General features: G+C 43.1%; 1 protein-coding gene across 2 annotated transcripts; it reads right to left on the bottom strand.

Moving 5' to 3' along the window:
• Positions 1-12,149: 12,149 nt before the first annotated feature.
• LOC310792173 (protein transport protein Sec61 subunit gamma) lies at positions 12,150-27,309 on the bottom strand (the record flags this gene model as incomplete). Of its 2 annotated transcripts, XR_014553485.1 has the most annotated exons (4): positions 27,253-27,309; positions 26,066-26,174; positions 16,415-16,517; positions 12,150-12,408 (listed from the first exon to the last, which is right to left on the bottom strand). XR_014553485.1 is itself a non-coding variant. In XM_083653899.1 (3 exons), the coding sequence occupies exons 2-3, from the start codon at positions 26,157-26,159 to the stop codon at positions 16,411-16,413; spliced, it is 201 nt and encodes a 66-aa protein (XP_083510025.1). In that variant the 5' UTR covers positions 26,160-26,174; positions 27,212-27,271. The 2 variants fall into 2 exon arrangements, 1 of the variants encoding a protein (XP_083510025.1); XM_083653899.1 differs by lacking the exon at positions 12,150-12,408 and having other exon boundaries at positions 16,411-16,517; positions 27,212-27,271.
• Positions 27,310-27,872: the final 563 nt, after the last annotated feature.

Genomic DNA, 27,872 nt, shown 5'->3' with positions numbered 1-27,872 from the left:
CACAGCCTGGGCCGAGCGGAGCTGTAGATAGCTAGGGGGATGTTGATATATCAATTGATAGCCTTGCTTGTTACGTCCAAGTCAGGTTTGTTATCGATGGTCAAATTCGTTTTGACAATCCCTTGCCCTTGCTTTATATAATTGTTTTACAGCCCCCCGGGCAGGGCGGGGAGCTTCACACTATTGTCGTCACATTCAAGCTACAAAACTACAGCTAATGTAGCTAGTTTCCCAAATGCTTGTGACTATAAGTGTGCCTCTCCTAGCAAAGGCTACACGGACCAAACCAAAATGAGGACTTGGAGAAGTCAGCAAGTTGGACTAACGTTACAAGTTCTGAAAATGTGTGCCTTCGTCATTCATCGGTTGTTCATGTCTATGAAAGGCAGCTGTGCTGCTAGGCTAATAGCAAGTGCTAACGTTACCCAGCCGGTGGTAAGTAACGTTAGCGCTTCCTAGCTCCTAGGTACAACCGATGCTGGAATGAGACACATATTTTCAGAACTTACCACTTCAGTCCTACATCCTGGCTCACTTCCAAGTCGTCTCCTTGTTTTTGCGGTCTGAAATCCGTTATTCCATGAGACTACTGTTGTAGACAGCCAGGTTGGAGAGAGCCTGGTGACGCGGGTTAGGTTGACAAGTTGGCAGTATACTGGAGCAGTCAGAACAGGGAAGGGAGGGGCAGGGGGGACGGGTGAAGGCTATGGCGCGTGCGCACTGCCGGCCCGGGCTAGGCTTGTCATCACCATGGTAACAAGTCTTACCTGACGTCACTAGAACTATTGCTCTCGCACAAATCGGCACAAATCCATGTCCTCTCGTCTAGGAGACTTCATGGGGGGGGGGGGGGGGGGGGGGGGTTCATGGGGGTAACATTAAAACACTTTCAACTATTTATTTGAAGCTTAGACCATGTTTAATATGACCATCCAAGATTGTAACAACATATATGATACAAAATTAAGAAATGCATAATATGGCCCCATTTTAAAAATGCTTAAATGGTACAGTAATACTGTACCATTTTTTAAGCATTATTAACAACAGTTTCCCATGAATAAGTTGTGCCAAACAAACGTTAATATCTCAAAAACTATACATGTCATTGCTTATATTTTGACATTTTGAGTGAGGGCAGAGGCCTATATCACGAAGCAAGATTAGTGGCTTAGCGAGGTAACTTCAGGTTTAACCCTGGGTTTGCCGTGCTACGACGCTAGTTAACTTCTAATCGAGATATATTTCCATAGCAACTTATGCTTCACACTTAACCTGGTCAATAGCAGGTTAAGTTGCAAGGATAAGATTAAACCTTAAAAGGCACCGCTCACGAACCAATGAGGTTCCTGGAAAAGGAGAGAAGAGTCTTGGGGACGAGCTCCTGTTCACCAGCATTTTCAGCTCAGAGCTGATAAAGAAATCCAAATTGACAGACCCAGCTGGCATCGTGGTACAGAATAGCGTGGTTGCTTTGAGCTGGTTAAGCCAAACCAGATCAAGGGACAGATCCTGGATCTGTTTATCCTCCATTCATGGTATGGGCCTCAAAAGGTAGCTCACGAGTCTGTGATGTATAATATATGCATGTTTAGTTAAAGTTGTGTGAACTGTCGCAGTTTTTAAAATGTAAACAAGTTAAAACAACATAGCCGGGTCTAGAGTGAGAGACTCATGGCTGACTCTATTGTTTGTTTGTTTACCAAAATGCTGCTCGGCTGATCCCTCGTATTATTGCTTATTTGCTGTTGTTACAACTTACCCCGATAATGGGGTAATATGTATGTATGTATGTATGTATGTGTGTGTGTGTGTATGTATGTATAATGGAGTAATATGTATGTATGTATGTATGTATGTATGTGTGTATGTGTGTATGTATGTATGTACAGTATAATGGAGTAATATGTATGTATGTATGTATGTATGTATGTGTGTGTGTATGTGTGTATGTATGTATGTATAATGGGTAATATGTATGTATGTATGTATGTATGTATGTGTGTATGTATGTACAGTATGTATAATGGGGTAATATGTATGTATGTATGTATGTATGTATGTATGTGTGTATGTGTGTATGTATGTATGTATGTATAATGGGGTAATATGTATGTATGTATGTATGTGTGTATGTATGTATGTATGTATGTATAATGGGGTAATATGTATGTATGTATGTGTGTATGTATGTGTGTGTGTGTGTGTGTGTGTGTGTATGTATGTATGTATAATGGGGTAATATGTATGTATGTATGTGTGTGTGTATGTATGTATGTATGTATGTATGTATAATGGGGTAATATGTATGTATGTATGTATGTATGTATGTATGTATAATGGGGTAATATGTATGCCGAATTGGAGAGTGACTAACGATTCGTAAGGTTTGTAAATTATGTTCTGGTGGTGTTCAATTTACCGATAGACAGGGCCACATTTAGTTGCCAGATGAATGGAGTTTGGTGTGGCTTGTACTAGCCGCGATTGTCGTACTAGACCACAATGCCCAATGCACCCGAGCACGCTTAACCTTTTCCAATTGTAGGCTATGTAAATTATATTCAATTTGTGTGGCAATGAAAGCTTTTATTTTGAAAAATGCTGACCGGAAGTCAGAATGATTGTGCTGCTCACTTTATCCAGCCTAGCAGCAGCAGGGACAAGCAAAGTGTTGCCAAATACAGATACAGGTTCCCATGCCAAAAACTGTTAAAAAACCACCAAAATGCACACAAAACCACACCAAATATTTGACCAATATTTAGCTCAGTAACATTAACTGCCACAATGACTTAGGGCTGTAACACACTAAAAGCAATGCACACCGGCAACCGAAGCACACATAAAACACGACAAACACTGCAGCAGCAGCAGTGTGGCCTTGCCCACAACTCGGCTGCTGTGTGGCCAATGAGAGCAACACCACTGATGATGTGGGATTTATGACATCACGGATGATGTCACACTAGGATTTATGACTTCACTGATGATGTCACAGTGGGATTTATGACATCACAGTGGTACAATCACAGTGGGACAGAGAAACAAACAACAAACAAACCGAGAAACAGAGCCCCAACTCCAATTTATATACTGATGATGATGATTCTGTCCCTCTTCCTCCCCCTCCCCCCCCCCCCCCCCCCCCCCCCCCCCCAAAAAATCCTTCCTCCCGCTCTCCCTCCTCCAGTAGTGATGAATATCAATTTCAGCTTGGGGATATGGTATGTTGGGGGGGGGGGGGGGGGGGGGGGGGGGGGGGGGTTGGGGGGGGGGGTGCTATGAAGGGGTTCCAGGCCAGGGTATCCCCATCATACTGAGTTGTTGTTGTATTTTGTTATTATTCATTATTATTTCATTCACAGGAAGTTAGCACAATTAAAGAATGTAGAAGGATGACTCTTGATCATCGTTTCACTGTTGTCTCTCTATCTACAATACAAATAGTCGTGGAACTCTGGACAAAATCATCTTCCCCTATAATAATAATAATAATAATAATAATAATGGATTTAATTTGTATAGCACACTTTAAAATACAACGAAATCTCAAGGTGCTTCACAGAGTAAAAACAATCATAGCAATAATAGCAACATAGTAAAAGCACATAAAACAGATCAGCTAAAACAGCTAAAACAGATCAGTTCACATAAAAGCAACATATTAAAAGGCACATAAAACGGGCAATAAAAGCACACAACATAGTGTAGTGTTGAACTGGTGGACCTGAGTGACCGGGGTGATGATTGAGGGGTGAGGAGTTCTTGAAGGTAGGTTGAACCAGTACGGTTTATGGCCTTGAACACAAGGAAGAGTAGTTTGAAAGTGATCCGATTGTTTATTGGGAGCCAGTGAAGGGAGTGTAGAACTGGGGTTATGTGTTCTGATTTGCGAGTTTTGGTGAGAACCCGGGCAACTGTCCCCTGCAGTTATGTACCCCGTATTTGCTAAACAAACTGTGAAGTGAAAGTTCTGTCATAAAATTGTATTGTTACATATCCTTGCAAAGGAAAAGTGGGTATACTTAAATCCTGGGAGCTTTCCCACACACGCCCACATGTGGCCCGCAAGCGCCCTCTACTGGGCTGCAAAATATTGTAACAAAGTGGGTATTTGTCCAAGGAACTGGAGACTTGAAGTTGGTACAGGCTTTTTATTCTTGTCTTCACAATATAGCTCCTAGCAGCTAGCTTCGCTGCTAGCTCTGCAACCACCCGGTCAGCTCCCTCGCATAGCCTGACTGGCCTCCGCCCCGGCCGCTGGTCACATATATCCCCTTCCCCCTAGGAACACACCCACACATATCAGTTCCTAGACAAGCACGGAAACACCCCAATACACGTAATTACCCGATACGCTACATTTCCCCCACACAAATTTAATGTCGCTTCCACGCGACATGCACAACCCACACACATCCCCCTGTACCAAAACACACCCAACACAATATTTTTCCCATCACCACATCAAATTCTAATTCCCCAACAAACAGTCTTTTCTTTTCAGCACCCCCGTCATAATGTCCAGTTTTCATTAGGTACTCCGTAATGTCTAGTTTTCCATTAGGTACCCCCATAATGTCTAGTTTCCCATTAGGCACTCCATAATGTCTAGTTTTTCATTATTTCCTTTCTTTTTCACACATTTAAATTCAACCCACATTTCCCATTCAACAATAACCCCCACATCTCAATTAAACACAAGCCCCCACATTTTCCTTAACTTTTCTTTTAAACCCCATTTCCATCCCCCCCTTTTCCCAGCTTCTGTCCCACCTGAAGCACTCTTTGCGGTCCCCCCTTTTGTTTGTTCCAGTAGCCAAATGCACGAACGAGCACCGGATCGACATCCTCGTCCTCCGGTCTCCACTCGCGCCCGTCGACTCTCCAGCTGACCCTGGCGTCGTCCTCCCGGCCTCGCACTCGCTCGTTTTTCCGTCCCCCTCCTCCAGGGTTGAGGACAGCAGAGCGAACACCACCGGCGTCGATCTTCCCCTCGGCTCTCCGCTCGTTTTTCCGTCCCCCTCCTCCAGGGTTGAGGACAGCAGAGCGAACACCACCGGCGTCGATCTTCCCCTCGGCTCTCCGCAGTGCAACGTTAGGGGGTGTATAGCGGTTAGGCTGGGCCGGTTCCCCCGGCGGTAACCCCTCTCGCTCACTCGGAGACACGAGCGTCGCTCTCCCGACTGTAACAACGCTGCAGACGATGTCCCTCTCTTCCCTCTGGCTGTTCCCCTGCAGCACCGTTCTCCTATCCGTCACCACGTTCTCTTCTCCCCGGCTGCTCACGCTCTTCCCAGCCTGCGTCTCACCTCCGGCCTCCACACTCTCAGTGCAGTCCCTGGCCAAGTGCTCCGGTGACTGGCAAGTCCAGCAGAGTCTCACCTGTCCGCCGCCTGCACGTCTCTCTTCTCCCGCTGCCCCCCGATCTCCGACAGCCTCTGGACACTCTCTGGCTAGATGTCCGATCGCGCTACATGCCCAGCAGGCTCCCTGCTGTCCATGTCGTTGTCCCGCATACCCGGTCCGTCTCCCGGGACCGCCTCGGCACCACCTCGCCACGTGGCCCGGCTCTCTGCAGGTCCAACACAGTCTCTTCCGTGGCTCTTCCAGCCGCTCTTCCCGCTGCATTACCTCCGCGCTCATCAAGTCCACCCGCTGCATGACTTCTCGCAGCGCCCGCATCACCTCTACTGCCCAGGCAGGAGTCTCTTCTACCAGCCGTCCGACCTCTCTCAACACACGGGCCTCCATGCCCGCCAGCATCGAGCTGATCCCCGCCGTCAGCTCTCCTTTCCTCCCGTTCACCGATGGCCATTCTCCGCGCACCATCGCACGTGGTCTTAGCAGCTAGCAGTTAGCAGTTAGCACCCCTGGTAGCTAACTTACTAGCGCTAGATCTAGAGCCAAAAAGCCGCACCACCCGTCTCTTTTGCCGTTCCTTCTCACCCTCTCCCCTCTCGGCCGAATCAGAGGCGTTACCGCCGTATATCCCCTTCCCCCTAGGAACACACCCACACATATCAGTTCCTAGCCAAGCACGGAAACACCCCAATACACGTAATTACCCGATACGCTACAATATTTTGTTTGTTTGTTTGTCATGTTTATTTCGAATATGTATGTAAACAAAACAGAGACCATATACGGGGCCTTCAAAATTACACGTTAACAAGTCGATTGAAATAGTATTATGAAATAAAGATGAAGGGGTAACAAAGGTAGACATATTCGAAAAGGAGTGAGAAGAAGTATAACTTATTAACTCCCACCCCTTTTCCACAATACTACATTATTATATATATACTTGTATAACAACACATACTATAGAAATATACACATATATATATACATATATATATATATATTGAATAAGAAATAAACAAACACTAGACTAAGAGTCCAGCGGACCGCACAAACTCCTCAGACTTGGACCAACTTTTCACGTGCCATTTATTTGCAACAGCTCACAGGTACAACGCGTTTCGCATTCGCAGATGCTTCATCAGGTTCATTCATCATGAAAATGAGTGATCACACACACCTTTGTAGGGCCGTGTGATAGAACGGCCCGCCTCTGAACGCATAAATCAATCCGTCAATCAGTTCTAAAAGGAACAGGACAGAGTCTTGAACGGTGCACAATCTCTACCAGTATTAAAGGCATTTAGATTACAAAACATCATATTTTATACATACACATTATTGTAAAAAAACAAGTTAAGACATACTAATAATAAAGATTGAAGACTAATGCTTCGAAGTTGTCTTAGATATATAAATTCACACAATGATAAGAGACGAGAGGTCTAAAGTGAGGAGCAAACATCCAGACCAGGGAGTCAGTCAAAATAGAATACATGTTAAGCCATAAAGTAGGCTATAATAGAAAAGTAAAAAGCATTTCAATATATATGTGTGGACCAATAAATTTATACATATATTTTTCAAAAGAGATATATATGTGGACCATCAAATATATATATATCCATATAGAAAAAATAGATAAATACACCGCCCACGTTATAAGAAAGAATTTAATTCTAAGCTCTCATTCAAACCATGAGGCTCCATTGAGTTCAACGTGAAAATCCAATAGGACTCTCTCTGTAACAAGAGTTTTTTCATGTCTCCCCCTCTAGATGGGAGGGAGACTCTCTCAATGCCAACAAATTTAAGGGTGGCCGCTGAGCCATGGCCTTGATCTTTATAGTGCCTTGCTATGGCGTAATCCATATTGCCATTCCTGATGGCTGCTTTATGTTCTGCTATGCGCAACTTTAAATTGCGTTTAGTCTGACCAACATAAACCATGCCGCAAGGACACTTCAATAAATAAATAACGTGGGTGGTGTTACAATTAATAATACTTTTTATTTTATACTCCTGTCCGGTCTGAGGATGAAAAAAGACCTTTGTGTTAGTGGTATTGGAACAGTGTGTGCATCTTCCACAGCGAAAATTGCCACATAGACCCTTATCAAGCCAACTGGAGCTGCTCGGCGCTCTATACATGGACCTGACTACAGAGTCCCTTATGTTGTTACCTCTTTTGAAACAGAACCTCGGTGGAAGACTAAAAATATTTTCTAAGAGGGGATCACATTTAAGTACATTCCAGTGTTTATAAATTATACTTTTAATGGCTTGAGAAGAAATATTATATTCAGAAACAAAAGTAATTCTATTGGCTTGTGGTTCCTTATTGCAGGAATTGAGAAGGGACTCCCTTTGTACAAGGTTGGTCCTATTTCTGGCTGTACATATGGTAGATTCTCTGTAACCCCTCTGTTTGAAACGAGCGTGCATCTCATCCGACTTTGACTCAAAGTCAATGGGATCACTGCAAATACGCTTAAGTCGTAAAAATTGTCCATATGGGATATTCTCTATCAAATGTTTCGGGTGGTGGCTCCGTGCATGCAACACACTGTTCCTGTCTGTAGGTTTACGAAAAATAGTGGTGTTCAAACCCCCTTGGTCATTAACCGAAATACGTAAATCCAAAAAGTCAATTTGCTTTTTATCAAAAACCATTGAAAATTTGAGGGTAGGATGTGTATTATTGATATAATCCCTGAGCTCATAAAGTTCGTTCTCTGAACCCGCAAAAACCATCAAAATATCATCTATGTATCTCCTCCAAAACAAAATGGATTTCAATAAGGGAAAGGAAGTCTGGTCATGAATGAACCGAGATTCCCAATGGCCCATAAAAAGGTTCGCATAATTATTTAGGCCCAAAAGCAGAACCCATAGATGTACCCTGGGTCTGAATGTAGAATTTATTATCAAACATAAAATAATTAGACTTCAAAATAAATTGCGTTAAATTTAATAGTAGATCTGAGGGAACATCATCTCTGTTACCAAGGAAAAATGACATAGCAGCTAGACCATCTTCATGAGGTATGTTTGTGTATAAGCTTTCCACGTCAAAGGATACCAAGTAAGCATTTTCAGGGATAGAAATATTCAACAATTTAATTACGTCCCTGGTGTCAGCGACATATGAAGGTAGAAGTTTAACGATATCTTTAATGAAAAAATCAACAAATTGACTCAAGGGTTCAGATAGAGAGCTATTACCACTAACAATGGGTCGTCCAGGAGGCGCAGTCAAACACTTGTGAATCTTAGGTAACAAATAAAAAACAGGTGTAACAGGGAAATCCACCTTAAGAAAGTCAAATTGTTTTTTAGTGATCAAACTTTCTCTTAATGCACTGTTTAAAATGGTATCTCTGTCCTTCACCAATAGTTCAACAGGATTATTAGGAAGAAGTCTATAAAAAGCAGTATTACTAAGCTGCCGCATGGCTTCAGCGACATAATCAATTGTGTTCTGGACCACAATGGAACCACCTTTATCGGCTGATTTAATTATAATTTTATCATTCAACTTTAGTTCATCTAGGGCTTTTCTTTCCGACAGGGATACATTATTTTCATGTTTAACATTAGCATGTGATTTGACAAATTTATGAATGTCCTGTTCTACTAATTTACTAAAGGTAACTAAAGTCGGATTTTGACAGCTGGTGGGACAGAAAGAGGATGACTTTTTAAACCTATTCAATGGATCAACAGGTATGGATTGATCGGCATTTCTAAAGTGATGTCTAAGATGTAACAATCGAAAGAACTTGTAACATTCCACCTTAAGTTTAAATGCATTAATTTTATTCGTAGGTACAAAAGAAAGTCCTTTACTCAAAACGGAGGTTTGGGCAGTAGTCAGAGGACAGTCTGAAATATTAATTACCGCCTGCCGCGTAACCTATGTGGGATTCGAAATAACAAAGGTTATGCCAAACCCCACATAGGTTACGCTAAAACCACCACCGCAAAGCGTCCGACCTGTAGTTGACCAGTCGGCAGGAAAGTATCGCGGGACTTCACGAGACTTGGTGACCGAGATCACGTTTGAGGTAATTTGGTCCCTGGGAGAGACCAGGAAATAGCCTGGGGGGAAATATCACTATGGTGGATGTTGACGGATCAGATTATGGCGATATGCGGCGAAAACGGGAATAAAAATAGCTATTTAGATGCAGGAAAGACAGGCTCACACTTGGCCCCAAATCAGCTCCATTTTACGACTGACTTGGACGCTATTGATCTCAAAACAACGCTAGGACGGCCAGAAACGCCGCGGAGATCGCTGGGTGAGTGGCCAAATCATAATTAATGCCAGGAGATGGGTCCAGGTTAAAAAAAAACAAAATTCTCCTTTAAGTTACATCAGTGCCTATGACATAAGATGATTTTGCCTCCCTTTTATGACATCATCAGTCTTATGACATCACTGATGACATCATCGCTCATCATCAGTGATGTCACAATGCCTCCTATGACATCATCAGTGGGACACAATTGCTTTTTCCGAGCTTTATCTGGGGGGAAGCCCACAGTCAGACTTTGAAAAACCCCTGGTCTAGTGTTTTACTTTTGGAAGATAGCATTTTTATTGATAGAAGAGAACATAGCGGTGGGATACCATTCATCAGATCCACTTTTATATTTAAATCCTAATTTTAGTGTAGATCAAGAATAGAAATGCAAAATTATGATGGAACCAGGACTGCGTTGTTGTGTAGAATATCTGTCGAAGAGGAGGCCAGTCCATCACATAGAACTGCTCACATTGACCCCATTTACACCTGGCTGGCATTAAACTCTGTTTTGGGTGATCAACAGATTGCAATGGGATAGTGCTTGACCACATTAACCTGATTACATTTACACCTGGTATTAATGTGTCTGCAGTGTCCACATTGAGATTTTTTTTTATTAAATTATTTAAGATTTATTTGGCAGGGACAGTACACATCAATCAACATTGTACACACTTCAATGTAAATGTGTCAGACTTAGCCAAGAGGCTAGTTTGCATCTGTAGTCCCCGGACAACTCAACAAATAACAAAAATTGCGATTAAGAAAAAGGAAAAAACAATATAAACAATACAGCATTAAAAAGACAGAGTAGGAACAATCTCCACACATAAGAAAATGACAGCAGGGGATCTAAATATGGGTACAACTCTGGTGTTCCTAAGCCAGTTTTTTAAATAATGTCTCAGACTGTTTTCAATAATGAAGACTACATTCCTAGTCCATTCATATCTCTCCCCTGCGGCAACGCCCTGTTCAGGTTACATCAGTCATCCATAAATATGCACGCCCCCTTTATCCCTGTCCAATCAATGTCTTCCACGCTTTCCCTCTCTTCGGCTGTTGGCCAATCACCTAAATTAAGTTCTATATCCGTCTTCCCGTATTCTGCAAAGTTGTAACTTCCTCCTCACGTCTCAGAGGAGCGTCATCATACCATGGAGTCATACGCCAAATCTAAGTGTTGTTTGTTTTATCATTAAAGTTTATTGTACTTTCCTTCTAGTCTCTCATTATTGAAATAGTCCAAATGTTGAACAGCTCCTTACATTTAAAGGCAGACTGTTCCAATGCTGCATGGCTCAGACAGAGAATGCTGAATGACCAAACGCACTCCTTCTAAATGGAACCGCACAGTGCCCTCTGGATATTGACATTGTGAGTCTGGTATTGTTCTTTATGCCCATAATTTGACTCATTGGTGGAGGGGCAAGGCCATAAAGGACTAAAAGACGGGCATCATTATAGAGGGTATGCACGTGATGTCACAGAGGCAGAAGTCACTGTGGGGTCACGCCCACTGAGTCACAGCAAGACTGAGCTTGAATGCAGTAATCAGCCTAGATAACTGACACCTGCTGCTCAGGGAGGAACTTGACACTCATTTTGACACTCATTCCTGATTGAGGGGGCGTGTTTCAGTGGGTGTGCATACCCTCTATACATTTTAAGACCGAGATTCGATTGCGAGCAGATCAGACAAGCTCCATAGCGTAGAGCAGCAGAAAAACAGCATTGACTGTTGTATGTGAATTGAGAACACATTTCCATTTCCACTTGAGTTCAATGCGGTCACAATTGTGTCCCTGACCCTCCGGAGGTGGTTTGGCCAATCGGATCACAATCCATCCTCAATGTGTCTTGGGTGCGTTTACACCTGTACTTTCATGAGGTCAAGTACTATTCCATTGCAATCTGTCACCAAAAAGCACATTTTAATGCCAGGTTTAAAGGGGTTCATTCAGACCTGTTGCTAATTTAGAGTGATCTGTTCACCTGGGTTTCATGTCTTTGAACTGTGAGAGCGGAGTGGAGCACCACCCTGTGGACAGTGTTGGGAGTATTGAACTAGGCCTACATGGAGTTCAACTACTACTTTTGCAGTAGTTTGCTGGTAGTTCAACTACATTCATATTTGCATAGTGATTCAAGTCTTTTCAAGGATCCATAATAGAATTTCCATGTAATGTCAATCAATACCAGACATTATTACTACACTGGACAAATATTGGATACTTTAGTGTTTTAGTCACTGCATCACAATGAATTAAAAAATAAATTCCAAGAAGCACAAACATCCAATATAAAGAGGTGTGTCCTATTTGTCCAGTGTAGAAATAATTTCTGGTATTGATTTGAAATCACTGTATCACATTACATGGAAGCTATTGGGGGAATCATGAATTTTCCATATTTTCTTTTTTAATAAAACGATAGAAAAAAAAGACAAAATTCCATGACTTTTCCAAAACTTTAAAGGATTTTGCAGATTCCATGACTTTTCCAGGTTTTCCATGGTGACTGTGGGAACCCTGTGTACTGCAGACTGCCACATGTATGGATTTGTATATTAAGCATAGTAAATACCATTGGTAAATACACAAACATAGTTTTTTTGGCCATATTTATTTACAAAGCAATAACAGAAGTAGATGACAGCGGTGAATTCTCCTACACAGAAGGTGGTCCAGGCAGGAGTTGACAGGCAGTCCATCCCATTTAACCCCCACTGTAACACACAACATTACAAGTGGTTAATTAGAAACCCCCACTGTAACACACAAGATTACACTGTAACACACAACATTACACTGTAACACTTTTATTGCCACAGTATGCAAGTTACATACGAGGAGTTTGTATTAGTGTCTGTATGCAGCGTAGGGGTCAGGACAATATACAGAGATAAAGAAGTAGGAAGATAACTAAATGACAAACAATGTTGCAAGTGCAATCAAATAAAGTTAAATCATATATATATATATATATTTATAAAATGGCTCTCTCAAATCAAGCAATCTGATTGGTTCACAGCCATTGTATAATTCCAGTAACCGAGTTCAATAACCCATGGCCATGGGTTATTGGTTGCCATGGCAACTCTCTTACTAAAAGGCAGCCCTGCGCTCGAGCTCCGTGTTGGGCTTTCCAGAAAGCTCTCAGCTTCTCAGCAAGCGCCAGGATTGGCCAATGTCAACTTCAGTCTCCAGAACGATCCAATCAAATCACCCGCACGTCTATCTTCTTGCTAGAGGCCCCGCCTTACAGTAGTGTCAAAACAAAAAGCTACTCGCTTGCAGCCAGACGCATGATGGCGCAACTCTCTTAGGCTTTGGTTACCTCAAAAACAAAATGGCGGAGACAGTTTTCAGATCCTTGTGAATCGATCTTCGCTTATAACTTTACTAATACTTAGCAGAAAATGATGTTTTGTACAAGAATAGACGCGGGCTAATGTCTTAACCCCTCTCTCGCGCGCCCTCACTCTTAACCCCGCATTTCTAAATAAGACGTAACGTTACTTGGTGTCGGCATACGGCTCTGGTGTCGGCCTTTGCAAAAAGCTCTCAGCAAGCGCCAGGATTGGCCAATGTCGACTACAGTCTCCAGAACGATCCAATCAAATCACCCGCACGTCTATCTTCTTGCTAGAGGTCCCGCCTTACAGTAGTGTTTCAACTGACTCTATCAGAATAAAATGCCAGTCGGACTTATAGTATTATTATTATTATATTATTATACTTGGAAACCGTTTTATAAAAGCAATATAGCACTCGAGCAGCGTGTGTTGTGGAATATATCCCGCTGATAAGCTGTTATCCCACTCGGCCTACGGCCTCGTGGGATAACAGCTTATCAGCGGGATATATTCACCACAACACACTTGCTCTCGTGCTATATTGCTTAAATATATATATATATATAAATAACTTGTGTGTGTCTGTGTATATTAGGGCTGTGGCGATTCACTTATCTCCCGATTCGATACTATCACGATTCTTGGGTGCCGATTCGATTTATATTGCGATTCTTAAGTATTGCGATTCTACGATTATTGCGATTCGATATTACGATTTATTGCGATTTTTGTTTATTTTTTTCTTTTATTTTTTCAGTTTGTTTGCTTTTTTACACTAGATTAGAACATGGGAAAAGTTGAATCATACACTAGAGACTGTATATTATATAATGAGTAGGGCTGGGCGATATAGTTAAAAACAGGGTCGGACTGGGATCATAATTCAGGCCGTTTGAAGCCAGATTTGAGCCGTTTGAAGTCAAATTTTACAATGAGATGCACCCACTTTAACCCTGAAGTGCAATTATTACTTCAGACTAACTAATAAAGTAATAAAACCACTAGTAAACCAGTAGGCGGCGCCTGGCCTGCTGTTCAGTGAGTGGCCTCACTGCAAGCACCCAGTGCAAGCGATTATCGATTCTGGAATAAAAGATCGATTCAAAAAATCGTGACATTAAAAATCGCGATACTTAGGTGAATCGATTTTTTCCCCCACCCCTAGTGTATATATATATATATACACACAATATATGTACATGAGGGGAGGAGTGTTCCGTGGATATTAAATATGTTACGATGAATTTGCATGAAATTTACAGTCCGAGTTAAATAGGCTTTAAATAGGCAATGAATTTACAGTCCGAGTTAATTCCACTGTCAAGCACCGCGCTAACATTGGTCAGAGAGAGAGAGCACCGCGCTAGCTACTGATTGGTCAGAGAGAATCATCTTGCGCACACTTTATGCTAAGGGTAGCTACAGTTTAGCTTACCCTCTTAATGTGTGTCGGATTTCCTATGATACAATATTATCACGATACTTAATTCACAATACGATGCAAATGGAAAATAAACTGACTGATATTATTGGGATTTAAAAAATATTGCCATATATGACCTTTTTTCAACTGCAAATGATGTCCCCATGAGAGAAAAAACATTGTCGACATGTTTTTATCAAATGGGATAAAGTTCCCAGAATGTTAATCTCACTTCAATCATTTTTATTGCGGCAAAATTGGATTGCCAAGCAGACAGACTGACCAACACTGTCATAAAAACCTCTCATAAATGTTGCACGCACATGACAGTTTAGATTAAAATATCGCAAACTTGGCATTTGTGCGATACAATATATTGTCAGACAAAATACCGCGATACTGCTGTATCGATCCTCCCCCAACCCCTACTTACTGCCTCCAGCCTCTTCTTCAATCAAATCTGTGTCTTTGCTTAGTTTTTGCACACAGTCTGGTTTTTTCACACAACAGGTCAAACAGCTCACAAAAGGCTTTCGACTGATGTGAAAAACACAGAAAAACGAACCTGTTCTGAAAACTTGCCAGTCAGTGTGTAAATGTGAGTGACACAACATGAGGTCGTATTTATTTGAAAACGTGCCACAATTTTGGAACGAAAAATACAGACTTAATGTGATAAAGCCTTTAGCCTTAACAGATGGCTGTTTTCAGGTTGTTGGGTTTTTTCGGACAGAATTTAGGCCTGAACTCAGAGCCTCCTCCGGCTGTCCCGATCTGCGCACACGCATTTAGAATCACTAGAAATATCAAATCTCTTAGCTGATGGTCTCATTTGCTAATGCAGGTCATATAGAGGCATCAGTATTAAATAACTAGTTCAAAGTTCCATGTATGGATGGTAAATGGACTGCATTTATAAAGCGCTTTTATCCAAAGCGCTTTACAATGTGCCTTCATTCACCCATTCACACACCGAAGGTGGCCAGCTGCCACGCAGGGTGCTGGCACTGCCATCGGGAGCAATTTGGGGTTCAGTGTCTTGCCCAAGGACATGCGGACTGGAGGAGCCAGGGATCGAACCACCAACCTTCTAATTAGTGGACGACCCGCTCTACCTCCTGAGCCACAGCCGCCGTGTGTATGGACTTCAACAGTACATGCATAACATTAGGATCACTGTGACTATTTATTTCCTGCCGCGTTGCTATGCACTGGAAAACCAACAGGTACTATTAAGAGCCAGTAGAGTCTAGGCGCCGGTACTATGATATGAGTACAAAGCAAGTTGAGTCCATGCTGGAGGACTGCAGATGCTAACACACATTGCTGTCTGTCAGATCTACTTTTTTAACCTTTATTTATTCAGGGGAGTCTACTACTACTTTCAACTATCCTCAACCATGCTACTGTATCCCCATGCTGCTCCACCCTCTGCCGATCTGTGGAGAGCCGTAGACTACCACCATGCTTCCTCTGACACAGGCGGAGCTGGCAGCCGCTTCTTTTTACTTGACAGGGGGAGCTTCACTGTAGCACATGGGAGGATCACGCTATGCTATTCCCACCAGTTCCCTTCCACCCCGACCGACCAGAGGAGGCGCTAGTGCAGCCACCAGGACAACAATACCCCCAATCCGGCTTCCCACACGCAGACACCAGCCAATCGTGCCTGTATGGACGCCCGACCAAGCCGGAGGTAACACGGGGGTGCGAACCTACGACCCTCGTGTTGGTAGGCAGGGAATCTACCGCTACACTACCCGGACGCCCCTGAAGTCAAAAAAGTTTGAGAACCACTGCTGTAATAAATATTCCACTATGGTTCAGGATCGAAAATGGCTTACAGGAATGTTTTATGTGTCCTATATTAAGACGTGTTAGTTAACAAATGTAAGATAATAACAATAAAAGAATACAAAAATAATAAAAAGGCGTGCGTCAGCATGTACTCACACAATGATGTTGTTGATGGGGATGTGGATGAGTTTGACAAAGAATCCGATGAAGCCCATGATGGCGAAGCCGATCGCTGTTGCCATGGCGATCTTCTGAAACTCTGTGGGATGAGAAAGCAACGATTTCACCACCACAGACTGTACTGGTTGTAGCCAGGGGGTAAATACACAGGTGGGTATCTATCATTAGCATTGATTGATACAGATTATCTGAAAATAGAGGAGTAAACTCTCTGCCTCATTTCAAACAGGTGGGTAAAGTGAGTTTACTAGGGTTTACCCCCCACTATGCCCCTGGTTGTAGCTGCTGTGGTCGTGGGCCAATCACACATTGCATTAAATCGAAGAATGCTTCCGGTGATTGGCTGTGAGCAAAACCATACAAATAGCATTTTTTTCTAGATCTGTTTACAAAAAAGTATCGTTTGACTGGAGATGTTTTGATACTACTTGATACTGTATGTACGTCATCATTTGTTTTAAAGAACTTAAATTGATAAGAACCGAAGGTAATAGTTTGTTCCACCATTATTCCACTCCAGCACAATAACAGCAGCACTGCTCTGTGTGTCTGTTCTCTCTTTGTTAATCTCTTTGGGCCCTATCGTCGCAAAAGCGATAATTTAGCGTTTGTGCTGGTTTTGCGCTCGTTTAACGCCACGTGCAATGCAAATTGGGTGCGTGTCCAGTAGGGCTGTGGCGATTCACTTATCTCCCGATTCGATACTATCACGATTCTTGGGTGCCGATTCGATTTATATTACGATTCTTAACACATTCACTGCCAGCCGTTTTTTCAATACTGTAGGTAGCTTCTGCCAAGGTTTTTTTTTTAGGATTCTGGCTCATCTTTCAAGAGCCGAGGATTATTTTCTGTTAGGATTTTGTGAACACAAAATATCTCAAAAGAACTAATAGAATGTGTGCTTTCTCTGTCTAAAGGAGTTAGTTTGTAGAGTTAGTAGTTATGAAGCCATTAGCAGTTGAATACAGCATGGTTTCAGCATCTGAAAATGGAAGGTGAGAAAAATGCCTTTTTGTGAAATTCGATAGAACAGTCACTTTAACCATTTATTTTTGGCATCAGTAAGACGTCAGACATCTAAACAATAGTTTTGAACAGTAATTTCCTCCATAACAGCAGGAAACCCCCCTCTCCTTCAAACTCCTCCCTCCGTGTGTGTTCTCCTCCTCCCTCCGTGGCTGCAGCGGGTCTGTCACAAGCTCGTTTCTGTTGTCTGTGCTGCCTGGCTGCCCCTCGTCGGGCGAGTCTGGATGGGCTCGCTCGTTTCTTGGGGTTTCGGTTGAGAGCTTTGATGAAGCTTTTGCGATTCTGGGCTTTATGCTGCGTGTTTCAAAGTGTGTTCCACCCAGTCTATTTTTGGAACCCCCCACCGTTGTGCGCCACCGTTGTGCTCCAGCGCGAAAGCGTTTTCGCCTACAGTATGAGAATGGCTTCCTCAGGCTTTTCCCTGCAGTTTTGGCTCGGCTTTCAATAGTCTGGAGAGCACTGTCGCCACTTAGCGGGTCGGTGGAATGGGTTGTACACGTTCGGTGGCTCCCATATTTATATAGGAGATGTAAAAGGGTTAGATCAACGTCCTTGACGAGTTGACTTGCCATTGGCAGTCAACCGTTGGTTTCTGCTTGACGAGTTGACTCGCCAATGGCAGTGAACGTGTTAACACATTCACTGCCAGCCGTTTTTTTTTTTACTGTAGGTAGGTTCTGCCAGAGGTTTTTTTTTGAGGATTCTGGCTCATCTTTCAAGACCCGAGGATTCTTTTCTGCTAAGATTTTGTGAACACACAATATCTCAAAAGAACTAATAGAATGTGTGCTTTCTCTGTCTAAAAGAGTTAGTTTGTAGAGTTAGTAGTTATGTAAGCATTAGCAGTTGAATACAGCATGGTTTCAGCATCAGAAAAATTATTCTGAGATAAACGGCTTTTTGTGAAATTCGATAGAACAGTCACTTTAACCATTCATTTTTGGCATCAGTAAGACGTCAGACATCTAAACAATAGTTTTGAACAGTAATTTCCTCCATAACAGCAGGAAACCCCCCTCTGCTTCCAACTCCTCCCTCCGTGGGCGTTCTCCTCCGCCCTCCTTGGCTCTGCAGCGGGTCTGTGACAAACGAGTTGCTGCAGCCTGGCTGCTGCCTGGCAGTCTGGATGGGGCTCGCTGGATAGGTTTCGCTCGTTTCTTGGCGGTCCGGTTGAGAGCTCTGATGAAGCTCTTGCGATTCTGGGCTTATTTATGGTGCGTGTTTCAAAGTGTGCATCCAATCTATTCTTGGAACCCCCCACCGTTGCCACCGCTGTGCGTTAGCGCGAAAGTGAAAGCGTTTTCGCCATCAATTTTACAGTATGAGAACGGCTTCCTCGCGCTTTTCCCTCCAGTTTTGGCTCGCCTCTTCCTACTGTGGAGAGACATGTCGCCACTCAGTGGGTCGGTAAAATAGATTATACACATTCAATACCTCCAATTCTGGTATAGGAGACGTAAAAGGGTTAGATCAACGTCCGACCGTCAAAAAAAAAAAAACGATTTTTTTGACGTAAAAACACGTCATTGGCAGTGAACGGTTGGATTTTGTTTGACGTAAAAACACGTCATTGGCAGTGAACGTGTTAAGTATTGCGATTCTACGATTATTTACGATTCGATATTACGATTTATTGCGATTTTTGTTTATTTTTTTCTTTTATTTTTTCAGTTTGTTTGCTTTTTTACACTAGATTAGAACATGGGAAAAGTTGAATCATACACTAGAGACTGTATATTATATATCATGAGTAGGCCTGGGCGATATAGTTAAAAACAGGGGCGGACTGGGATCATAATTCAGGCCGGGCATTAGATACCAAGCAGGCCAGGCCGATATGGGCCGACGCGCGTGAAATTTGGGCCGTTTGAAGCCCAATTTGGGCCGTTTGAAGCCAGATTTGGGCCGTTTGAAGTCCAATTTTACAATGAGATGCACCCACTTTAACCCTGAAGTGTAATTATTACTTCAGACTAACTAATAAAGTAATAAAACCACTAGTAAACCAGTAGGCGGCGCCTGGCCTGCTGTTCAGTGAGTGGCCTGACTGCAAGCACCCAAAAAAAAAAAAAAAAAAAATTGCGATTATCGATTCTGGAATAAAAGATTGATTAAAAAAATCGTGACATTAAAAATCGCGATACTTAGGTGAATCGATTTTTTCCCCCACCCCTAGTGTCCAGCAGCTAGGTAAACTCAAGTCCATGTTTGGTCCAAAGCTAATTAGCTACCCACTCCATTCACTTCGATAGAATGTTAGCTCTCTGTTTCGGGTAAAGCATGTTAAAGCGGACTTTTATATGGATTACGCCAGGTCTGGGAGTATGACGTACTTTCAATGCGTGGATGTTTGCCACAACAATCATTTTGGGAAGTGCTTACACAGATCCGGAGAGCCCAGCCAGCAACTCATGTAGCTACAACAGATTTAGCAACCACAGTAATACCAACCTAGGTATTCAGCGCTGCCTAGCGAGTTCAATGACAAAATGCTACTCTTTGTCCACGTATTACAGGGGTGGGAGGTTTTAGAGGGGTGGGAGAGGTTAGGTTTAGGTGTGGGGGTTGGGAGAGGTTAGGTTTAGGGTTAGGGTCTGGGTTAGGTGTGGGGGGTGGGAGAGGTTAGGTTTAGGCGTGGGGGGTGGGAGAGGTTAGGTTTAGGGTTAGCGTCTGGGTCAGGTGTGGGGGTTGGGAGAGGTTAGATTTAGGCGTGGGGGGTGGGGGAGGTTAGGGTCTGGGTTAGGGTTAGGTGTGGTTGGTGGGAGAGGTTAGGTTTAGGTGTGGGGGGTGGGAGAGGTTAGGTTTAGCCGTGGGAGGTGGGAGAGGTTACGTTTAGGGTTAGCGTCTGGGTTAGGTGTGGGGGGTGGGAGAGGTTAGGTTTAGGCATGGGGGGTGGGGTGGGAGAGGTTAGGTTTAGGGTTAGCGTCTGGGTTAGGTGTGGGGGTCGGGAGAGGTTAGATTTAGGCGTGGGGGGTGGGGGAGGTTAGGGTCTGAGTTAGGGTTAGGTGTGGTTGGTGGGAGAGGTTAGGTTTAGGGTCTGGGGTCGGAGACCCCCTAACGTTATTCTCCCAGGCTAACATGCTAACAGTTCGTTTTGCTACATTTCTGTAGCATTAAGCTAACTTATGGATATTTGCAGTGGTTACCAACTCACACTTTGACTAGAAACCAGGATTGTTTAAAGGTTAAACAATAAAACTTGATTCAGTCCATCTTGCTTCGGGCATGTGCTTGTCATGCAATTCGCTCAGCAGCGATGTCGCGAATAACTAGGTTGGTAAATCTGTGGTAGCTAGATGAGCTGTGCAGCGCGTTCGTTCGACCGTCGTCTGTCTATTCAGCATGTTCGTCCCATCGGTTCTCGCATTATAATGCGGGACAGTTGCCTGCATTTCCAGAAAAACTTTTAGAGTGACAACATTGTTCTTATTTATCTATCTATCTATTAGGGGTGGGGGAAAAAATCGATACACCACAGTATCGCGATATTTTGCCTGACGATATCGTATCGATATTTGGACGCCAAATATCGATATTGCAAAAAATAAAATAAAAAATAAATAAAAAAAAAATTTTTTTGCAGGCCATGCCAGGCCACCGGGCTACTATAAACTTTAGTTCCAAGGCCAGCAGTAAACAAACGGTAGCATATTTTCATTTTGTTTTAACAGTAACAGTTTTGTCATAACAGTCATTTACAAATTCCCCAGTTACTGAATGGGCTGCACAAAATGTTTTGTGTAAGTGAAGTGAAGTTGCAAAAACTACATAAGTACAGTAGTCCACACACACATCCAGTTAAGGTGGACTGTAAGTAGAATGTAACAAACAGTTCAGTTTGTCAGGTGCATGCAACTATGACATGACTTTATGAAAGTTGTTGGTCTGTCTACTTGACAATGTTGCTGCAATAAAATGGTTGAAGTCAGATGTACAGACTGAAAAATTGTTCTTATATAAACCAGATGTTGACAAAGTTTTCCTTTGGGGACATCATTTGCAGTTGAAAAAGTAAGAAATCGCAATATATCGAAATATCGCAATATTCAATATATCGCAATATCGATATATCGCAATATCGAAAATATCGCAGTATCGCAATACTATCGTATCGTGACTCAAGTATCGTTTCAGTATCGTATCGTGGGCATCTGGTGATTCCCACCCCTACTATCTATCTATCTATCTATCAATCTATCTATCTATACATTTTGCAATGTGGACTTTGTCTGTGGGTTTGTCCGACCACAGCTGTGGCGTTTTACGTGCGATCGGGCTGAAACTTTCAGGGGCTGTATAGAGCAGGAATTTTATTGTAAAGAGATATACAGGAGTGATTTTTTTGAGAGAAGAGTGAAACAGAGTTTCTGCCTTCTCCCCTTCAAAACAGCGAACCAGGAAAAGACGAGTGAAAATAGAAAGTGTTCTGGTGCCCTATCTTGGACAGGCGATATCCCCTATTTGTGCTTGCAAATAGGGAAGATAGGGGTCTGCCTTGCGCATTTGTCCAGGTGTTATGCCGAGTTTTGCACCCCCGCACGGCAGCATCCCCATCTGCGCCCCCAAAATGCCTGCACAAATGGGATTTGGGCGGTCTTAAGTACCAGAATTATTCACAGGTGTGGCCAGGCAATACTGGGCATTACGTCAATCAAAACCAATCAGATTCCCATCTCGCGATCGCTGTTTGCGCGAGGCATGCAATATGCTGTAATTCTCTCCATGCGTAATAGAGTGGACTCACTCATGCCGAGGACAGAGAGAGATGGAGAGAGCTTATTGACAGATCGTCTGTGGTGCCAACGACCCTCCGGGTTATGAAGGTGAATAGCCTATGTCCATTGTCCAACAAGTTTTCTCAATTCATTTCCCTCTTTGCGATGTGATAAAAGTCTCTCAGTGAGTTATAGTTGATTGCCTCACTGAATTATCTGCTAATACCCAATTTTAGCAGCAGAATTTGATGTGCTGGCATGGCAAGGCTGTGCATAATGACATATCCAAAAGGAATTTTACTTTGCACTGCGCTGCGCAGCACGGAGATTATGGTGCGCTCCAGCGCAGGGAGGTATTTAGCGCGTAAGAGGTGCTTTTCAAAGCTCTTAGTGCAAAGTAATTGTTCGCTGCTGACGATAGGATAATGCCATCTATCCCCACAACGCCTGCTTTGGCATGTGGCACGCCTATGCCCAGTACAATTATCACAGGCATGCGCCCCCAATTTGCATTGTGCACGGTAGGTTTTAATATTTTTCCCGAAAATGAGCCATACCGGGAAACGGGAAATGAAGCCCTCTTTCCCGGGAATCCCGGGAAATTTGTTGTTGTTTTTTTGTTTTGTTTTATGCATCAAGGAGAAATATACCTTCCCAACCTGACAAATGTATTATTTGGTGACATTAATATTTATTAAGGCAAAACATCGCAATATAACAAACTTTTTAGGCTGTTTTTAGGCTGTACCTATATGTATTAGGCTATATAGTGCCGTTAGGGTTTATATAGTAATTCACCAATCGCCTGGATTGGCGTATGAATAAATCCTGTAGTAGCCTAGGTTAAACATTTTCTTAGAGAGTTGTGGAAACTGCCGTCGAAGGAATGGAGCCGTAAATGCGTCGATCAACCCGTTTTCACGCTCTTTTACACACAAGATCAATGCTGTCTGATACCTGGCACCGTGTGCTTTTGGATATGGGCTGCTGTGTTCTGGCGGCTGCACCGCTCCTCTTCCAGCCGTGCCCAGTCATAATCTCCATACCGCATACCGGAGCACGGCTTTATCAGACTATCTCCACCCCTCTGTGTGTGCACGGACATTGCCTACAACCAGACCATCATGCCCAACCTGGAGCACACGAACCGAGTACGCATGGCTGGGCTGATTGTCGTTTTCACCGCTGGTGAAGTTTGCACGGTGCTCAATCGCCGTCTCGTAGGCTATTGCATTAACGGTCATGGCACAATCCCCTCAAGCAAGTCAGAAGTGTAGAGAAAAGAAAAGAAACATCGTGGGCGGGCTTTGTGTTTATTAGGCTATGTGCAATAAGCTTTCAGTGTGTTCCACCGGCGCACAGCGCACAAAGGCGCATGGCCAAAACACGCCGAAATAAAATCAGAAATTAATTCCACTCTGCAAAGGATATCAAATTTCCAATTACTGGCTCTAGCATTGTTGTCAGAGAAGCTAGTATTAAAATCTGACTGCAATATGTCGTTATTTGGCGCTATATAAATAGATAATTGATTGATTGTTGGTTGATTGATTCACTTTGATGTCTCCGAAATGCATATAGGCCTACATCGTGATGATTTAATGACGTTACAATGCTTACAGTAGCCTAATATATGACATGTTATTTTAAAACATAGGCTACATCATTTAAGGAAGTAAACTGTCGGCATATTTCTAAATATAGGCCTATTCCAATATGTTCTGCATGTAAAAATACAACAACATTTTTTCCAGGTTTCCCGTCATTCATTTTCCGGGAAACGGGAAATGGGTTGGATGGCGTTTCCCGGGATTAAACCCTAGTGCACGGCGTTAAACGAGCGCAAACGCTAAATTACCGCTTTTGCAAAGATAGGGCCCCTGGTCTTTGTACATCGAACCAGGAAAAGACGAGTGTTGAGGCAGGCAGGCTTTCATTGACAAACTAACTGGAGGGAAAAAGAAGGTTGCGCTTCAACAATGGGTTTCTCAGTGGAGTGCCAAACCCAAAATCCAAAATATGTTCAAAAAAGGCTGAAAGGGTAGCACATCTCAGTTTTCAAAGTCAAGGAGGAAAAAAGAGATTTTTGAAACTAACTGGAGGATTTGTATTGTTTTGAGAGAGAAGAGAAGAGAAGAGGAGAGGAGAGGAGAGGAGAGGAGAGGAGAGGAGAGGAGAGGACAGGAGTGAAACAGCAGAGCTCTGTGCCTGTGTGTGTGTGCCGTCTAGATTAGCCAGCAGAGCGTGACGTAGGGCTGCGTCCCCCGAGCTCTCTCACCATACGACCTCTGTGTGTTTTTCATGCATTGGTCACTGCTGGAGCCGGTCGGACTACCCCCATTGACTAGGAATGGAGCACGGGGGGGGGGGGGGGGGGGAGAGACTGAGGGAGTAGGGAGAGGGGGGAGAGACTGAGGGAGCTGCGGGCGAGGCCGCGCAGCAGTCAAGCTGCGTATGCGAGCTGCAGGGCGGGCAACCCCGCGCAGCGGGCGAGCCTAGGAATCGAGCGCGCAAGGTGCAAGGTGTCCATTATTTTCTGATAATGTACACCTAACTAAGCAGTTCCAGTAAAACGGTCTGTTCACCGTTCATAAATCAATGCGCTGCGTCTCAGCCATGGTCTCACTCCGTATAGAGGATTTTACAGCAGAGCCATTCTGCTCTAATTTTTTTAGTCAAAGTAACCATTTAGATTTACCCTTGTGTGCTCATGTCTACCAAAATAACTGCTATTTAGAAATTTGCACAAAGCACCTTAAGTTAAGATTTCCCTTAGTCCGATTTTAAAATGTCCATAAAATCTAATCGGTTGCACAAAACACCCTTAAATCTTCTCCTTAAGGTTAAACATTTTAAGGAAAACGTAAACACAAGATTTAAGGGTGTTTTGTGCAACCGATTTTATTTTATGGACACCTTAAAATCGGACTGAGGAAAATCTTAACTTAAGGTGCTTGCTTTGTGCAACTGGCCCCAGATTTTTGTTTTCGGAGATCTGAAGAACCACCTCAGCTGACAGAAGCCGGGCTCTGAGCAGCACGGCTGAGGAACATATAGCGTTGTCATACAGGGAGAAAGCAACCAACTGATTTGTGCAGCTCTGCGGTGATTAGCTAATTCCTCCATAGCATTTCGATTATGATTTATTTCCTTTTGGAAGATAAATGTTCTCACAGATTAAATCTAAAGCCTTCTAGTTAAAAATCAATGTTTCCCCAATTGAGTTTTGCGGACGGTGCTGCTAGCCACACTGTCACTTTTTCGCTCAGCCTGTTGTGAGGTAAGGTGGTTAGGATTCTGTCAGTGTTGATCACAAGGTTTTTACTGATCATTGTATGAGGTCTCCAACTCTAAAACACTCGCTCTCTAATTAAAACTGGTAAAAAAAAGCCCACACTAAATAAAGCAGTTGGTTAAAACTCACGTTTTTCCCAAGGCAGTTTGCCTCGTCAACGCAGGCTGTATGTAGTAGGCTGCGGCCGACAGAGCCTATTTTATCGTTTGTGATTTTTGTTTTTTATTGATTTGGGCACAATGACATGGCTGGATAGCTAGCCGGTCTTGTTGTTAAACATACTGTAAATTATATGTATTGTTTGTCAGCCGTATGCAATGTTATGTAATGTTCTGAGCCAAAGGGCTGAGTGGACTATATTACGTCCCATTGCTAACTGGTATCCAAGGCTCGTCCTATTTACTGGAGCAATGAAACATGTTTCTATTGACGCGATGGTAATGATTGTGCCAGGTATTAGTCGGTTGCCCATGTGTTTTGTTTCTTTGGCAAGTGACCATGGTATAAGCTCACCTCGGATGGTTCACGCCTCCACGTCATCCATTAATTTCTGGTAATGTCTGTCTGGTTTGGTGCATATAACTTTACCTTTCCTGTCTGGCTTGGTGCATCTTTTCACCAGACGGATTGAATCCTTCACAAACTGCCTGCTGGGCTCCACAAACTGCATGATCTGGTCCATGGTGGAAGCTTTATTCTGCAGGAAGAGAAAACAAAACAACACAAACTGCATGATCTGGTGCATGGTGGAAGCTTTATTCTGCAGGAAGAGAGACCAAAACAAAGCTCACATCTCCAAATTAAATATAAAATACCAGCAAAGCTTTTCTGTCTGCCTGCCAAACATCTTTCAAACCACGATGTTTTGTAGTTGGTTCTTACATATTTTCATGGATACAATTTCCTATGACTTTTCAAGGATCCATAATATAATTTCCATATAGGCTGAGGCGGTGACTCAATCAACACCAGAAATTATTATTACACTGGACACTAGGATACACTTCTTTATATTGGATTTTAGTGCTTTGGAGTCACTGCATCACAATGAAATAAAATGTGAATTTTCAATCAAAATATTAATCTAAAATATAAGAAGCACAATCACTCAATATGAATTAGTGTGTCCTATTTGTCCATTGTAGTAATCATTTCTGGCATTGATTTGGAGTCACTGCGTCACATTAAGCTATGTGGGGGGGGGGGGGGGGGGGGGGGGGGACTGATGCCCATTAACTTTTTTATATCGTGTTACTTCCCTAGTTTATTGGCAGCCTACACAACGTTTAAAACCTGACTCAGGACGCTGAGAGAGCCTTTTCCATTCGCCATATAATTCCCCGCTAAACATTATGACAGTTGGAGATGCTTCAGCCTTATTTCCACTTTATTATATTACAAAGTGAGATGTCTTTGTAATATAATACAATATGAGCTGTTTGGCTGAATGGATACATGCCGATTGGAAGGGTTTAATCTCAGGTGAAATCATATTTAATCAGTTAAATTAGCGTTATGTATATTTGTCAGCACACTGAGCACTTTGCAGCGACATATTTTTGCATGAGGTTTGGCGTGGTGGAGCTTCCATCACGGGTTTTCTTACTAATGTTACTTTTCTCAAGCTAAACAGAGCTCTGGGAAAACACACAGGGCCTGGGCAGTGTTAGCATACAGACAACAAATACACACACCGAACACAATAAAGCAACTATCTGAAAATACTGTACTTACCTTGAGATACGAGAGAGATTCTGACTTTACGCTTTACTTACGATCTGACTGAAGAAGAGGGACACGTCTAGGTTCTTCTCTGGAGCGCTGACGTCAGTTTAAGGTGGTTGAAACACGCATGCGCACTCAGTCTGGGCAGACCCCTGAATGCTGCCTTCAGTGTCTCTTGTAAACTCGTAATTCCAACATTTAACGAGGTAAATGCTACTTGTGGTGCATTCACGCGCGTTTGGTGAGGGGAAATAACAAAAGAGGAAATACACAAGGGCCGTTTCTCAATAAGCGTTCTTGTGTGTTCTTGCGTTCTTGTGTCCCTGTGAAACGTCATCAGTCGCAGCCCAAGTACTATTCCAATACAAAGTTCACATTTCGCCAAGAACGCTTAAAATTCCCGGATGTGTTCTCGACACGCCCACTTTACCGAGGATGCTCTGGTTGGTGACTTGTGTCAACTTGGCAAGGCAGATATCCCAGCATGCATTTCGGCATAAGCAGAGGCAGAACGCAGCAGAGAAGACGCCATAAGCTCTGGAAAGTTTTTTACAATTTAAAGTTTTATTTCATCACTAAATTCATTTCTGATTACTTTTGATGCCTACAAGCAGGGTAGTAGGTTTCAATAAGTGCCACTTTACCAACAGGCGGCCTCTGCGCTGGTATT

The sequence above is a fragment of the Poromitra crassiceps genome (genome assembly GCF_964638095.1).
Source record: "Poromitra crassiceps genome assembly, chromosome: 17".
In the NCBI taxonomy this organism is placed as follows: domain Eukaryota; kingdom Metazoa; phylum Chordata; class Actinopteri; order Beryciformes; family Melamphaidae; genus Poromitra; species Poromitra crassiceps.
The sequence above is the reverse complement of the archived record's forward strand: the minus strand, read 5'-3'. Positions and strand labels throughout refer to the sequence as shown.